This window comes from Patella vulgata, chromosome 4 (assembly GCF_932274485.2).
Source record: "Patella vulgata chromosome 4, xgPatVulg1.2, whole genome shotgun sequence".
Lineage (NCBI taxonomy): Eukaryota > Metazoa > Mollusca > Gastropoda > Patellidae > Patella > Patella vulgata.
In genome coordinates this window covers 32,625,687-32,640,900 of record NC_065882.2, presented here as the reverse complement: position 1 = coordinate 32,640,900, position 15,214 = coordinate 32,625,687, and the positions used below count along the sequence as shown (strand labels likewise).

General features: G+C 36.1%; 1 protein-coding gene across 2 annotated transcripts in view; it reads left to right on the top strand.

Annotated features, from left to right (window-relative positions):
• The first annotated feature begins 913 nt into the window (after positions 1-913).
• The window catches only part of LOC126817210 (NAD kinase 2, mitochondrial-like), a 199,450-nt gene continuing 185,149 nt past the window's right edge, over positions 914-15,214 (top strand). Inside the window, exon 1 of one of the 2 annotated variants that reach the window (XM_056100100.1) lies at positions 914-1,396. In XM_056100100.1, the coding sequence (XP_055956075.1) occupies positions 1,332-1,396 (65 nt within the window). In that variant the 5' untranslated portion in view covers positions 914-1,331. The remainder of the gene's footprint in view (positions 1,397-15,214) is intronic. The other variant, XM_056100099.1, reaches the window with a different exon arrangement.

Here is a 15,214-nt window from a genome sequence, read left to right as displayed (position 1 = left end):
TTAAAACCTTTATAAGTTCCTGTTGTTTTAGTGTCGATTAATTTATTAGACTAACAGTGTGCGGGTAACAATTAATCTTGGATTTCCTGGCAGGCTGAAAGTGTCTTAAACATTGTTAAATAAAAACGTTTTAAAATTTGTCGTATTGATTAATTAAAAGAACATTTCATTATTAAATGTTTTGTTTTCATGAAATACTCCTAAATAATAAAGATCTTAATAAAGTAGTCCTACAACAAAGAACGGTTAACACAGACATGTAAAATTTTAATTTTATTTCAAACACATTTTTAAAATGTTGATTTAATCTTTTACTTTACAAATATAATATAAAGTTTCCATACATTTCAATTAACGCAACATGCCATTATTAATTACCGTATTAAGTCGTAAAGTCCAAATCCATAAAACCCACATTATAAATATAGCAACAAACACATAGAACAGACGATATGGTCTAAGACTAGTAATTATTTCCCTGCGAGTTATAAATAGACAATTTTTCCCTTAATTTTTTTCTCCCCTCTTCCTGCATTTTTGGGTTGACTTTTTGGTCTAGAATTGGAGAAAAGGGATCAAATTTGCAATTTCATAGCAGTTTTGGGTAATACTGATGATATTACAGCGGAGGGATAGGGGGTGTAAAGTGTCTTTCTGCAGAGCAATCATTGTGTCGGAAGTGAGATTTTCACCCCAGTCAACTTCAAATCCGTGTAGCAAAAAACCTAAATGGTCAACCCCCTACAAAATTATGATGAGGAGATTGCCAAATGTTGTCCCCATTGTGCCTATAAAGATTGGAACCAACGGAATGTTGAGAAAAAAGCTACAGCCTGTGATGTTACAGCCATTTAACATTGAAGTCAATGGGCAAATAATTGCTAGTCTGAGTCCATATAATACAGCCAGTCACGTGATGCGCACTCCTCTTCTGCTCAATTGTACTTTGCAACTCGGCCATGCTTAGTGCACATTTGCGAAAGTTTCTCGTGATTGATATTGTTAAGTTTTACTAAAATTAAGAATATTTAGTTCAGTGTAAATAATATGTTATGTTTATAAATAAAAAACTTATCCCAGAGCAGCTCATACGATGTGTTTTCATAAGGAGTCATGGAGACAATATGCATATAAACTCAAAAGATTGCGTTCAATTTTGTATGAAGGGCTTGGCCTGAAGTTTAGTTTTAGTAATAGTAGGTCATGTAGAACCGTGGTTTCAACCCCAAATGCGAGAAAGGGACATGCAATGAAATTTGTTAACTTGGGGAGTGACATTGCACCAATCTTTCAACCAAAACGTGCCTTGATTTTAACAAAAATGACAAGATATGAATATGAGAAAAAAAAGTGCCAATCTCGAGGGGCACTGGAAGAACAGGACCTCAAAAACTATGTAAGTACGGTAACTATGTTATGTTAGTAAGGCCGTTTCGATGTGGGTAGCATGATTTTCTCTAAATCCATAATTTAAATTATTAATCTGAATGACAACCCAATGACAAGCAAGGAATGTGGTCATATTTATAGCGATGCCAACGAGTTTTGAAATACACAAAATGTCTCTAAAATGACCATTTCCCTGCAAAGTGCAAGTGTCAACTATTTTGATTTAATAATCTGTAAGAATTTTGAAAAAATATTGAAAATTAAAAAAGTTATGACATTTTTAAGATCGCGAATTGGAGACACTAAATTACAGCATTTTTTAAAAAGGCAAAAAAACTGACCGAAGCTAATATCTCAGAGATAATATTAAAAGGTAGATCTATAGGCTAGTATGAAACTTGCAGAAATTGAAGTTCAAGATATACCTGATCGAAACAAATTATCCCGATACAGACTCTCAAAGTTACGACCGAGACCATTTTCGTTCAAGGTCACATCAAAAAATTGACATAACGGTTATTAACCATGGCAACCACGTAGAAATCCCAGAACTTTGAAATCTTTACCCAATCTGTTTCTTGGTGTAATGAATAGGCTACACACAGAATGTTTTCATATTGTTATCTTGTTTATTTATTTCGTGACAGCTACTTTAAATGTCAAGGTAAAACAGGGAGGTAACGGTACACTGCTGAAAAGAGGTTATGAAATTTTCAGTCTTGTATATATAGATGGTGACACGTTAATAATAAATAAAATACATAGACACACTTAATAGTGTTCATTTTGTAGGTGACAGCTAATCAGTTGCCAAAGAATAGTTGTTTCAGAAATGGAAAACAACAATTACTATATGCCCAATAAAAATATACTTATTTCAGTTACGGTAACACAAGCAATAACACTTAAAATCTACAAAAAAGCATGGAGTGAGGGGGTGGGGGTGGGCAAGAATATTGGTGCTTGTTTCAATGCCTGAAAAAAAAAAATTGTCTGGTACAAAAACAATTTATTCCCATTCCTCTTCAGATTATTGTTATTTCTGGAGTTACAATAAAGAGTGCTGCATTGAATAAAGACAGTTTGATTATATTCTAAGTACAGATTGAAATACTTTCTGGGGATATAATTTTCTCAGAAATAATTTGTAACCAAAATTAAAAATAAAAATATTGATATCGACATTATGCAAAAATCATCTAAATTCTTCAAACTTATGTCAAATAGGCCTAAATAAGAATGAAAAGGTAGACGAAAAATGCATTGTGGTCTGATCCCAGATATGGTCCTACAAAGAGTTGTCTTTTCTTGACTCCTCCCGGTTCCACTTTCTGCCGTATTACAGATTCCTACAGGGGATTTTGACTTAAACGGTCAAACTACATGTAAGTAGTTAATGAAATGGGTCTTCCAAATATACCAAAATCTTGAGCGTTGAGGGCCTTTTTCGAAAACTTCTATTAACTTCAAAACTTCAATAAACGAAAAATATCAGAAAATCTTACCTGAGCGCCATAAAATTCTGCTTGACACCTAGTTCATGTATTTTTCTCTATAGAAAACAACACGTGGTCAATGTTTGACACTGAATATTCATGAGAAGGTGTAACACTACGTATACTTTTCTCGGTCAGCTTTTTGTGATGTCTGAAAATAGTACACCCAGCGCCTCTAGCGGCGTTTAGCATCGCTAGTCATAACAGCCTTAAGTTATACTATAGTATAACGGCCAAAATCCATTTTTGTCAAAATAACCCTACTTTGGTCATATCACTCAGCAGCCAGTTAGTCATATCGGTCAAACAGTTTGGTCATAATGGCCAAACAATATTAATTTTGGCTTCACCAGAATTATAAATGATCATTAGACGACTGTTTGCGCATATTTGCGCATATCGGATCATAACTTTCTGAATTATGGCCCCTGATTGTATTAAAAATCACATTTTTAGCTTGTGGTTCCTCTAGAGGTCACAATTTCTTTCCGATTTAAAAAAACGTTTTAATATATCACCGTTACACCCTAATGATGGTTGAGTTTGAAATTCGTGAAAATCGGACCAAAACTGCCAGACAAAATGGCCACCCCGACCCCTCGTACGCAAATAGTGTAAATATATGGTATATCAAGGTTGTGGACACTCTAGAAGTCACAATTTTGATTCCTGTCGATTTTCGCACATATTGGATTATAACTTCCTGAATTATGGCCCTTGATTGTTCGAAAAATCGTTTTTTGTTTAGCTTGTTCGCTATCCATCTCTTGCAAAATGTGGGCGTATCCTGCCTGGCAGGCGCTGGTTTCTTTTCCTAAACACATTGAAATCAAAAAAAGAAATGATTGAAAGATGAACAATGTAATTTGTATGAAGTGCTATTTCGAAAAGACTTTATTTCATCAGTTTAATGTTTTACGAGTGCATAAATGGGAACTATGCAAGCTTTTAAAGTTAATTTCAGCCCCCAGAGATGCATATATTTATTAATCATTCATATATTCAACTGGGAGATGTAGTCAGTGTAAACAATATGGCGGATCACTCATATCCCTCCACTCAACCACACACGAAAAACGATCTGCGTGGACTCCAGTGTTTTGCTTTTAGATGTTTTCTCCACAAAAAACCCCTCGACGAAAGCACAGGGTGTTAGTTTTTACAAGTAAGTATGAACATTTAATTAAATAGGTTAGGAAAAGCCACATCAAAATCTCGACCAAGCCTATTATTATAGTGTAGTAGGCTACTAGTAGGCCTAATTCTACGCTACCCACTAGTGCAATCGTAATAATTAGTTAAGATTATTTTCTAAACTCAGATTTTTGAAAAATAAATCGAACAAATTGCATTAAAATGGGTTCGTCTGTCTGTCCGTCACACTTTTTGGGACACAATAACTTTAAATAATATTGCATAATGAAGCTTGGGACCAAAAAGGAATGATTTAAAAGAATAACTGAATTCTCTAATCTTAATTATGTATAAACCACAATTTGCTAGACATGCTATGATGTACGTGGTATGAATTAGAATACTATATTCTGAAATGGTGCCTTAAAGATTAACACCAAGTTCTTTATGCAAAGTAGGGCCCTGAATCTAAAGCAGTCTTTTTAATATTCAAAATTTCAATCACAAGGAAATATTGGATTGATAGTGGATGGCAATTGTTAAATCATCCATTTATTTTGTTCCCTTACGCAGATTATGAACACAAAATTTTGAATGTGCATAAATATAATCATTTATTTTATGATCAGCAGTGGAATACCGCGTTTTATCAGTGAAATAAAAGTGTTATTCCACTGGCTAGTTGTTTTTACCTAAAATGATTGTAAAATCATAAAATAAATAGAACATTTGTCGTTTTGTCGTGAATAACATATTTTATTTCGTCTCTAAGCAAGAAAACGTTTATATTTTCACTCTTGCTAGGCATTCGTGAAAATATAAGTTTTCTTGCTTCGCGATGAAATAAAATATGTTATTCACTCTAAAACGACAAATATCCTCTATGTCCACTTATGAAGTCCAGGTCTTCTGTTTTCCAATTTGTAGACAAAAGCTATTTCATCTGACTACATTGCCATATTCAATTATCAGTATTTACGCACAAGTCAGGCTATTCATTGAATTATGTATACCACTGTCACTATAACTTTCTGTATATATATGTCCCAGTCCTGGAAATTATTAGGGTTTCACATAAAAATATAGACTAGAATAGCAATCACGTGACTTTTGACGTCTGGTGACGGGACTGTCAGGCACCATCTTGGAAGGTGTAGTCAGTGTAAACAATATGGCGGATCACTCGTATCCCTCCACTCAACCACACACGAAAAACGATCTGCGTGGACTCCAGTGTTTTGCTTTTAGATGTTTTCTCCACAAAAAAACCCTCGACGAAAGCACAGGGTGTTAGTTTTTACAAGTAAGTATGAACATTTAATTAAATAGGTTAGGAAAAGCCAAATCAAAATCTCGACCAAGCCTATTATTATAGTGTAGTAGGCTACTAGTAGGCCTAATTCTACGCTACCCACTAGTGCAATCGTAATAATTAGTTCAAACTTGGTGTAGGTGTTTATTAGGTCAATGCCTTGATGGAGTTCGAAGATGAGCATTAATTAATATGTCATCTATTTATTTGGGATTTCGGCGGGGGACATCAGCCTCACTGTTGGCTTGTAAACTTTTTTATACGCCCACATTTTCATGTGGACGTATTATGCCGTCGCCCCTGTCCGTCCGGACGTCCGTCCGTCCGGACGTCTGTCCGTCCGTCCACAATTGTTTGTGGACTCTCTACAGGTCACAATTCTTATCCGATTTTGACGAAACTTGAAATATAGGTTTATCCCCAAAAGGTCTCGGCTGCTTTCGATATTGGCATGTATCGGATCGAAACTTCATGGATTACGGCCCCTGATTGTACGAAAAATCACGTTTTTAGCTTGTGGACCCTATAGAGGTCACAATTTTTATACGATTTTTTTGAAATTTGAAATGTAAGTTTATAACCCAAAGATCTCAGTTCCTTTCGATATTCGCGCATATCGGACCGTAACTTCCTGAATTATGGCCCCTGATTGTACGAAAAATCGCGTTTTTAGCTTGTGGACCCTATAGAGGTCATAATTTTTATCCGATTTAAAAAACCGTATTATTATATCACCGTTACACCCTAGGGAAGGTTGAGTTCGAATTTCGTGGAAATCGGCCCAAAATTGACAGCAAAATGGCCGCTGTTCGTTCTCAAATAGCGTAAAAATATGGTATATCAAGGTTGTGGACCCTATAGAGGTCACAATTTTTATCCGATTTTGTTGAAAATTGAAATGTAAGTTTATAACCCAAAGATCTTGGTTCCTTTCGATATTCGAGCATATCGGACTGTAACTTCCTGAATTATGGCCCCTGATTGTACAAAAAATCACGTTTTTAGCTTGTGGACCCTATAGAGGTCATAATTTTTATCCGATTTAAAAAAAAGTATTATTATATCACCGTTACAGACCAAAATGGCCACCGTTCGTTCTCAAATAGCGTAAAAATATGGTATATCTAGGTTGTGGACCCTATAGAGGTCACAATTTTTATCCGATTTTGTTGAAATGTAAGTTTATAACCCAAAGATCTCAGTTCCTTTTGATATTCGCGCATATCAGACCGTAACTTCCTGAATTATGACCCCTGATTGTACGGAAAATTGCGTTTTTAACTTGTGGACCCTATAGAGGTCATAATTTTTATCCGATTTAAAAAATCGTATTATTATATCACCGTTACACCCTAAGGACGGCTGAATTCGAATTTCGTGAAAATCGGCCCAAAATTGACAGACAAAATGGCTGCCGTTTGTTCTCAAATAGAGGTCACAATTTTTATCCGATTTTGTTGAAACTTGAAATGTAAGTTTATAACACAAAGATCTCAGTTCCTTTCGATATTTGCGCATATCGAATTGTAATTTCCTGAATTATGGCCCTTGATTGTAGGAAAAATCACTTTCTTGTTAGCTTGTTCTCTATCCATCTCTCGAAAATGTGGGCGTATCCTGCCTGGCAGCCGCTGGTATATATATATAAGAAAACAAACTTGATAGATTAATCTATATAGTAATGTACACAACTTCTACTTTTATTTAATAAAAGAATTGTTGGGGTTGCGTCCCTTTAATTATCGCAATCAATAATTTTACTCCAGTTTGGATAATCGCTCACACGGTTTTTCTCGCATGCATATTCGAAATGTGATCTCTGACAGCCCACAGATTAAAAACTTGAATTTTATAAGTTTTGACAACTCTTTAACTATTTCCAAGACTTTGGGAAAGCAATGTTTGTAAGTAATCATATTTCCTCATTTCGTGAGCATTTCATGACGTGGTACTTGTTTATTTATTTCATAATTTGTAATATTTACCCCCCTTCCCTCCAATTAATTAGATCAGACATCGTTCACATAAGTTTTTGTTTATATTTTGTAGAAAACCACTGTTCAGTGTATGACACCTCAATTTAAAAGATCGACACACAGACATAATTTTTATTCAGAAAAAAGATTGAGTGCGTATCCACAGTATTAAACATTTCCCAAATTAATTTGACAAACCAAATCATCCAGTCAGCTGTATTCTAAGGCACGGTGGTGACACAACAAATTGAAAATGGAAGAACCGTCAGTCTCACAGCACCACACCCCACCAGGAAGACCCTCTCCATTGCATATGTCAGAGAAAGGTAGACGTTCACAAATTAGCAAGGCTAGGGCGGCCTTCTCGTCTACTGTACAGTGGGAGGAAACCGGAGGACCCGAAGAGAACCCACGAGATTGGACAGGCGACCCTACTCCTTGTCACGTACAACCGGGGATTCGAAACCACGCCAGTCGACTCAATGACAGACTTTATGATACAGCGCACGCACGCTAACCATTCAGCCATCCAACCCCCCCCAATCTTGATAGAACTTAACGTCCACAGAATTGAATTTACTGAAAGTTTTAGTAAAATTGAACATCTAACCCTTCAAGATGAGACCGTTCTTAAAGAAGACACTACGCTGTATGATATTACTGCAGAAAGAATACTGGGGATCCAAAGATAGCTTAATATAAAAAGAGATATTTTAGCAGACAAAAATTTGGATTTCGAGGCTGGAGCCCAAAGGACTCGTAGTTCCAGAAGTGGTAGGAGTACGATATACTCTCAGAAATCTGAGAGATGACGTTCGGCTATTCTAGAATCCTCGATAGCCGAAACAAAGATTCAGACTGAAAAGGAGAAACAAGAAGCAGAGATGATCAAGCTTAAACAAGATGAAATTCACCGACAAATGGAGTTGGAACACAAACAACATGTTAAGAATCTGGAATTGAAAGTAGAATATTTGCAGTCAAGGTTAAAGGCAAAGCTGGAATCCTTCGATGATGACAAATTAAATGAATTTGAAGATCGACCAGAAAGTTTCATTGATACTTTAAAATCCCGACACCCAGCATCAATTGTAGATCTTGAAGAACCTACTAGAGAATCAGTGATACCGACTCCGATAACGGTAACTAAATGCAGCCAAGAGCACACATTCCCTTTTTAAAGGAAGAAGTTTCATCATTGACTGATGTAGAAAAACTTGGTCAATTAATGGTTAGAATGACCTTTCCACCCCTCAAGCCTATTGTGTGTAAAGGTGACCGCCTACAATTCCAGAAATGGCAAAGCAGTTTCAAGATTTGTTTCGAAAAAAGGACCAGTGACCCGGAAGAACTTCTAAGTTATCTAGCCGATTACAGGCTAATATAAAGCAACAGTCATATCCCTTCTACGAATAACTTCTCAAAAGCCATGAGAAAACTTGACGAAGAAAGCGATAATCCCATCGCAATTTGTGAAACCTACATCAAGAAATTGGAATCTTGGGAGAAGATAAAACCTAACAATGCAAAGTCTCTACGACTTCCCTGTCTACATGAAAGGAAACTTCAGAGAAGAAACTCAACGACTCAGAGTATATGGAACCTGCATTCGACATTATCACCACTTTAACCAAAAGAGCCAAGAATATTTGTGACCCTGAATCCCTTCCCGCAGAAATTCAACACTTGAAAAATGTATTCACCCAGCACAACGGATACCCAGAACAAATGGTCAACAAGCTCATCAATGCCACACTTGCCGACCTACCAAAACCTGATAAACCCCAAAACGATAAACCTCCAATTAGAATCTTTATACCTTTCCACGGCAACATCTCTCACCAAATCAGAAGATTATTGAAAAGGGAAGCAGATATTGAAACCACTTTCTTGAAGGGCGCAACAACCAAAGACATAGCAAAAGCGAATGGAAAGTTGAACCCCACCAAACCCTTCTCACCAAAAGGCTGTGTCTACAAAATCAACTGCAGTTGCCAGCAAAGTTACATTGGAGAATCTAAAAGACCATTAGATATCCGACTGAAAGAACACATGTCAAAAGCCCCCACCAACCAATCTGCAGTTGCTGAACATCTGAATGACAACCCACGACACCGTGTCGATTGGACCAAAGTTAAAACGTTGGCTTTGAACCACCACAGCAAAAGAATCAGAAGAATACATGAGGCGATCAATATCAGAAGACATGAACCGAAACTGAATCGAGACCCAGGCGTCTATATCCCCAGAGCATATGACCGCATTATCAAATTGTAACACAGTCCCCCTAAGTAATTCCCCATGCAAAACCATATTTAACTACTGGCATTTTCCATTACCGAATTCATTGTATATTCCATACCCACAACCCTCACATTTTATAATCCTCTGTTATCAATATGTAAAATTTGTATGTTTCAATTATTTTCTATAATTTATTTAGCTATTCACAGTATTTTATGTTATGTAACTCAATTACAATATATCATACCTCTCATATTTATAATTATAAAAAGGTTTCATCATAGGGCCTTCTGCTTAATTTATCATTATTTATTTATATTTTATTCAACCCTTTAATATATAGTCACCTGTAAATACATATATGCAACTTATTACTTAACTTTAAAACATAACCGTAAATTTCTATATTTCTTAACTGTTATAATCAATGTAAACATTATGGTTTCGATATAATTCTATAAACCCCCAGTTTGATCTTCTTGTATGTTTATTTAGTAATCTTAGTATATACTGGTTTCCGTTATGGTACACTGTGTATGGTTTCAATATTTGTTAATCTTGGTTAATCCCCTGTTTCATCTTTTAATTGTACAATAAGCCAATTCTAATATATATACGATTATGCACCTTTGTTACATCAATAGCTTGTTATAGCTAATCATGCTCACTCACCTTGCATTCCATTGGATAGTTCGCACTGATGTTTGTATATTTATATTCATATCTTTCTCATTTTTTATCTATTTGTGTATATGCTTGATAACGACTTGTGAAACCTTGTTGAAACGTCGCAGTGAAATAAACCATAGTAATTGTTATCCATAAAAGTGTGTTTTTGATGATGTTGTTTAACAGATATGTGTATCTAAAACTTTGTTTGTTATTACATACTATGTGTAACTAAAAGTTTGTTGTTATTACAGGTATGTGTAACTAAAAGTCTGTTGTTATTACACCTATGTGTAACTAAAGGTCTGTTGTTATTACATGAGGGAGCCATGGTGGCTAGGTGGTTAAGACGCTGGCTCGCTAGCCTGGAGGTCGGGTGTTCGATCCCTGCATTGGCCCAGAAAGTTCATCCCGATTTTCCAACGTGGTTTCCCCTTGTCAGTGGTGCAGAACAGAGGGCCTGACAAGGACAGCTGTCTAGTCCTTCGGATGAAACAAAAAACCGAGGTCCCGTGTATACATTGGAATGCACGTAAACGATCCCTTGGCAGTTGGAATTCGATATAAGAGTAGGCGATAGTGCCGCTGCCTGGGCAAAATTTCCCTCATAGCACACTGTATGGCGTATGCCCGTCTTCATTAGCCCAGTATAGAAGCAGAACAGTAGGACGTTAAACCCCATATCATTTCGTTATTACATGCATGTGTAACTAAAAGTTTATTGTTTGTTATTACATACTACGTGTAACTAAAAGTCTGTTGTTATTACACGTATGTGTAACTAAAAGTTTATTGTTATTACATACTACATGTATGTGTAACTAAAAGTCTGTTATTACACGTATGTGTAACTAAAAGTTTATTATTATTACATGTTTGTTAAACATACATTTTGTTCAAGCTAGATCTGCCTATTGCAATTGCAGGACTTTCTTTAGGCCAGAAATGTTACATAAACTATTAATGATGATTAACTGCAAAAGTGGATAATCAAGACATTCTTTATTATCGTTACAGCGGTAATATACACTGACAACCGAGTTTACAGTGTTTTTAACCCTTTCATTGCGTATACCCGGTAGTACCGGGTATTATAAAATGTCGGTAAAATACGCGTACCCGGTATTACTGTGTACTCAGTAAAGCCCTCGCTAAAATTAGTACCGTAAACTGCAAGTGCCATCTATTGTATTTTCTATACACAAGAACATATTTCCACGTGTTTCAAAGCGGCAAACTGTAAAATGGCGGAGTGCATAGTGATAACGTAGACGATGCACTCTCGACGAAGTCGTGAATGAGGTCTTGCTGACCAACACGTGGACAATTTCGAGACGGGTGATACACATACTTCGTTTCCAGTTACTTGATAATGATAGTAGTCAGGACAGTGATTGGTATTATAAAGTGTGTGATTTGCTGCGCGACGTTCCGCCCATGGCTAGCTATGTCTCCTGTGCATGATGAACAAGCCCAACGTGAACATGATAGCCCTGTGTCTGCAGTAGATTCTGACAATAATTCTAATGTTGATAATAATGCTGGCCTGCTGGATCGTAAAAGATGTAGGCAATTCCTGAGTCCCGAATGTGTAGATCTATTGACTGACTATATTGATAATGATATGGAACTTGGGAGTGAAAGTGAAAGTAAAAACAAGGTATTGCAATCCGCATATGGTCATGGCAGCAGGAGACGTGATGTGCTTGTTCATGGTGGTATTGCTCATGGCTGCTATTGATATTTTTGTTCATTTTATATATCTTTATCAAAATCCAGTGAAAAAAACAATATCTCATAAGTATTTCATGGAGAAAAATTCGTTTTCGTGTTAGCTTTAGTGAGAAATGAGAAATCCAAAATGGCCGCCATGACGTCACGAGACTACATTATTAAGCAAATTTCCAAAATTCTATTTTTTCCTCTTAGCCCAACCTCATGCCCATCCCAACAGACAAAAAGATTTTTCATAAAAGCTTCCATAAGTACTGTTTGGCATTCAGTTCCAACCCCCCTTTTTTCCTCAAAAAAGGGTCTAGCACAGGCAGTGGATTTACGTCTAGCATTGAAAGGGTTAAAATAAGATTTTCTGGGCGCCGAGTGAAGTAATTTGACTGTAACTGTCAGCTCTTTATAGCAAGAACTGCCAACTCTTTATCTAATCTCCTATAATGTATCTTTAAGTTACAACTTGAATTATGGTATATTGTTGAAAATGAACCATTATATTTCTTGACTGTGTTATTAGTTGATTGTGAACCATATTTGCTGTTTCCTCCCACTGCTATTGCTAAAGACGTCTATTATATATTGTTGAAATAAAATGTGGTTTAAAGCCTGTGAATTCCATAAAGATATTTAAATCAAAACATGAGTGATAGTTGTATTTTAACTTGCGTACAGACAGATGTACCTCGTGATGAAAAATCTGTACTTCGAAAAATTATATCTGTGAATTCGATTTAGTATATCTTGTCTCACAATTTTGTTCCACTTGTGATTGTGGACACCCTACAGTCTCAATTTCTTTGTCCGATTTTGATGAAACTTAAATATGTATATCCCAAAGATCTCGGATGAGTTTGATTTAGTGCTAACTGAAGGAGACGCAATGATACACTTTGCTTCATGGAATAGAGATTTTGCGCCCCCTTAGTTTTTGCACCACCTGTCAAATAGATATGTGGTCTCAATGCAGTTTTCAGTATAATCATAATGCTCAACCAGTGTCAAACATTGTGGCTCAGATCTGCAACAATTATTGGCTTTTTATGCCCCCACAGGAACCTGTTCATCATGCAAAATAAACTGTTCCCAAACCCAGGTCCTCCCCTTTACAAAAATATGGGCAAAGCATTTAATGCATATACCTTGGGTTATGACCCCTGACTTTTACACAGAAAGTCAAATAGGTACTAAGTTTGTGGATCCTCCCATCATTTTTGTCCGGTTCTGCTGAAACTTCTGTGCCCATCATTCTACTACTTCTTGGGTTATGGACAAAATGTACGTGGAACAAAGTTTGTGGGCTTTCATTTTTATATCAATAAATATATATTGAATAATTCGTAAATTGTGTTATCTTTAATAGCAAAACATTGTGGAATGTAGGCCTGCTTCTTCACGACTTCATTTTCTTTTATTTATGATTAAAATTCAATTGCCGTGCGACATTCCTTTAATGCAATTGATTGCCGCAATAAAAGTGGACTTTTCTATATATTGAATATATAAAATAATATCGTTAATGAATGTCTTGAGTTTAAATAATTTAGGCCTAATCTGATACAAGATTTTTATACGCCCACATTTTCATGTGGACGTATATTGTCGTCGCCCCTGTCCGTCTGTCCACAATTTGTTTGGGGACACTCTACCGATCACAATTCTTATCCGATTTTGACGAAACTTGAAATATAGATTTATCTCCAAAAGATCTCGGTTCCTTTCGATATTGGCATGTATCGGATCGAAAACTTCATTGGTTTATGACCCCTGTTTGTACAAAAAATCACGTTTTTAGCTTGTGGACACTATAGAGGTCACAATTTTTATCCGATTTTGTTGAACCTTTCGATATTTGCGCATATCGAATTGTAATTTCCTGAATTATTGCCCTTGATTGTAGGAAAAATCAATTTCTTTTTAGCTTGTTCTCTATCCATCTCTCGAAAATGTGGGAGTAGACGCAGACGCTGGTAATTGTAAGTATTTAACTAAATATATTCCAACCGAATATTCTTTCGCAACAAATTAATTCTTCGGTAAATTTCACAAATTATGCACCAAATGATGAAATAACATTACGTGCAAGATAATATAAATTGACACTATTTAAACAATTACATTCATTAGAAATTGTAACATAAATATGAAAACAAAATTGCCGCAGGATCATAGTTCAATATAATAGGCAGCACTATCATAAAGACGCAAAGAATAGAAAGCGCTTCGCACTATATAGCGCGAGTTGCAGTGTTTACTTTTCATGTCATACAACTTCCAAGATGGCGGACTTATTGAAATATTTGTCGGCATTTCTCAGCTTGTTTATTTCCTTGTTTATGTATACTCCGTCCACAATTTATTTGTGGACACTCCGATTTCAACGAAGCATGAAATATAGGTTTATCTGCCTAAGATCTCGGTTCCTTTTGATATTGACATGTATCCGACCGTAACTTCATTGATTATGGCCTCTGATTGTACGAAAAATCACGTTTTTAGCTTGTGGACCCTATAGAGGTCACAATTTTTATCCGATTTTGTTGAAACTTGACATGTAAGTTTATATACCAAAGATCTCGGTTCCTTTCGATATTCGCACATATCAGACCGTAACTTCCTGAATTATGGCCCCTGATTGAACGAAAAATCACGTTTTTAGCTTGTGGACCCTATAGAGGTCATAATTGTTATCCGATTTAAAAAAACTGTTTGAATATATCACCGTTACACCCTAAGGATGGTTGAGTTCGATACAAAACTAATTTATGTTAAATGTATAATACATTATAATATAACAAATAATTATTTTGATCTCTCCACAGGCTAGATGAGGGGGGTTGGGTGGCCGAATAGTTAGCACGCTCGCGCTGTATCATAAGGCCTGTCATTGAGTCAATTGGCGTGGTTTTGAATCCCCAGTTGTACGTGACAAGGAGTAGGGTCGCCTGTCCAACCTCGTGGGTTTTCTCCGGGTCCTCCAGTTTCCTCCCACTGCTAAAGACCCCTACGCGCAAGCGATTAATTGAAATAAAATTAAACCATGTGTTAGTCCCGAAATGGCATAGTTTGTATCGAGTGGACGTTAAACCTCATTTCTCTCCCTCTCTCTTTCTCCCACAGGCTAGATGAAGTGTAAGTGTATTTATTTGAAAGACTACCGGAATTCATTTCAAATATATGCATCATGATTATGATAACCATGATAATGGTTGAATTACCCAATAGGCCTAACTCCAAAATAACACAAAATAACATTTTGCGTCGAA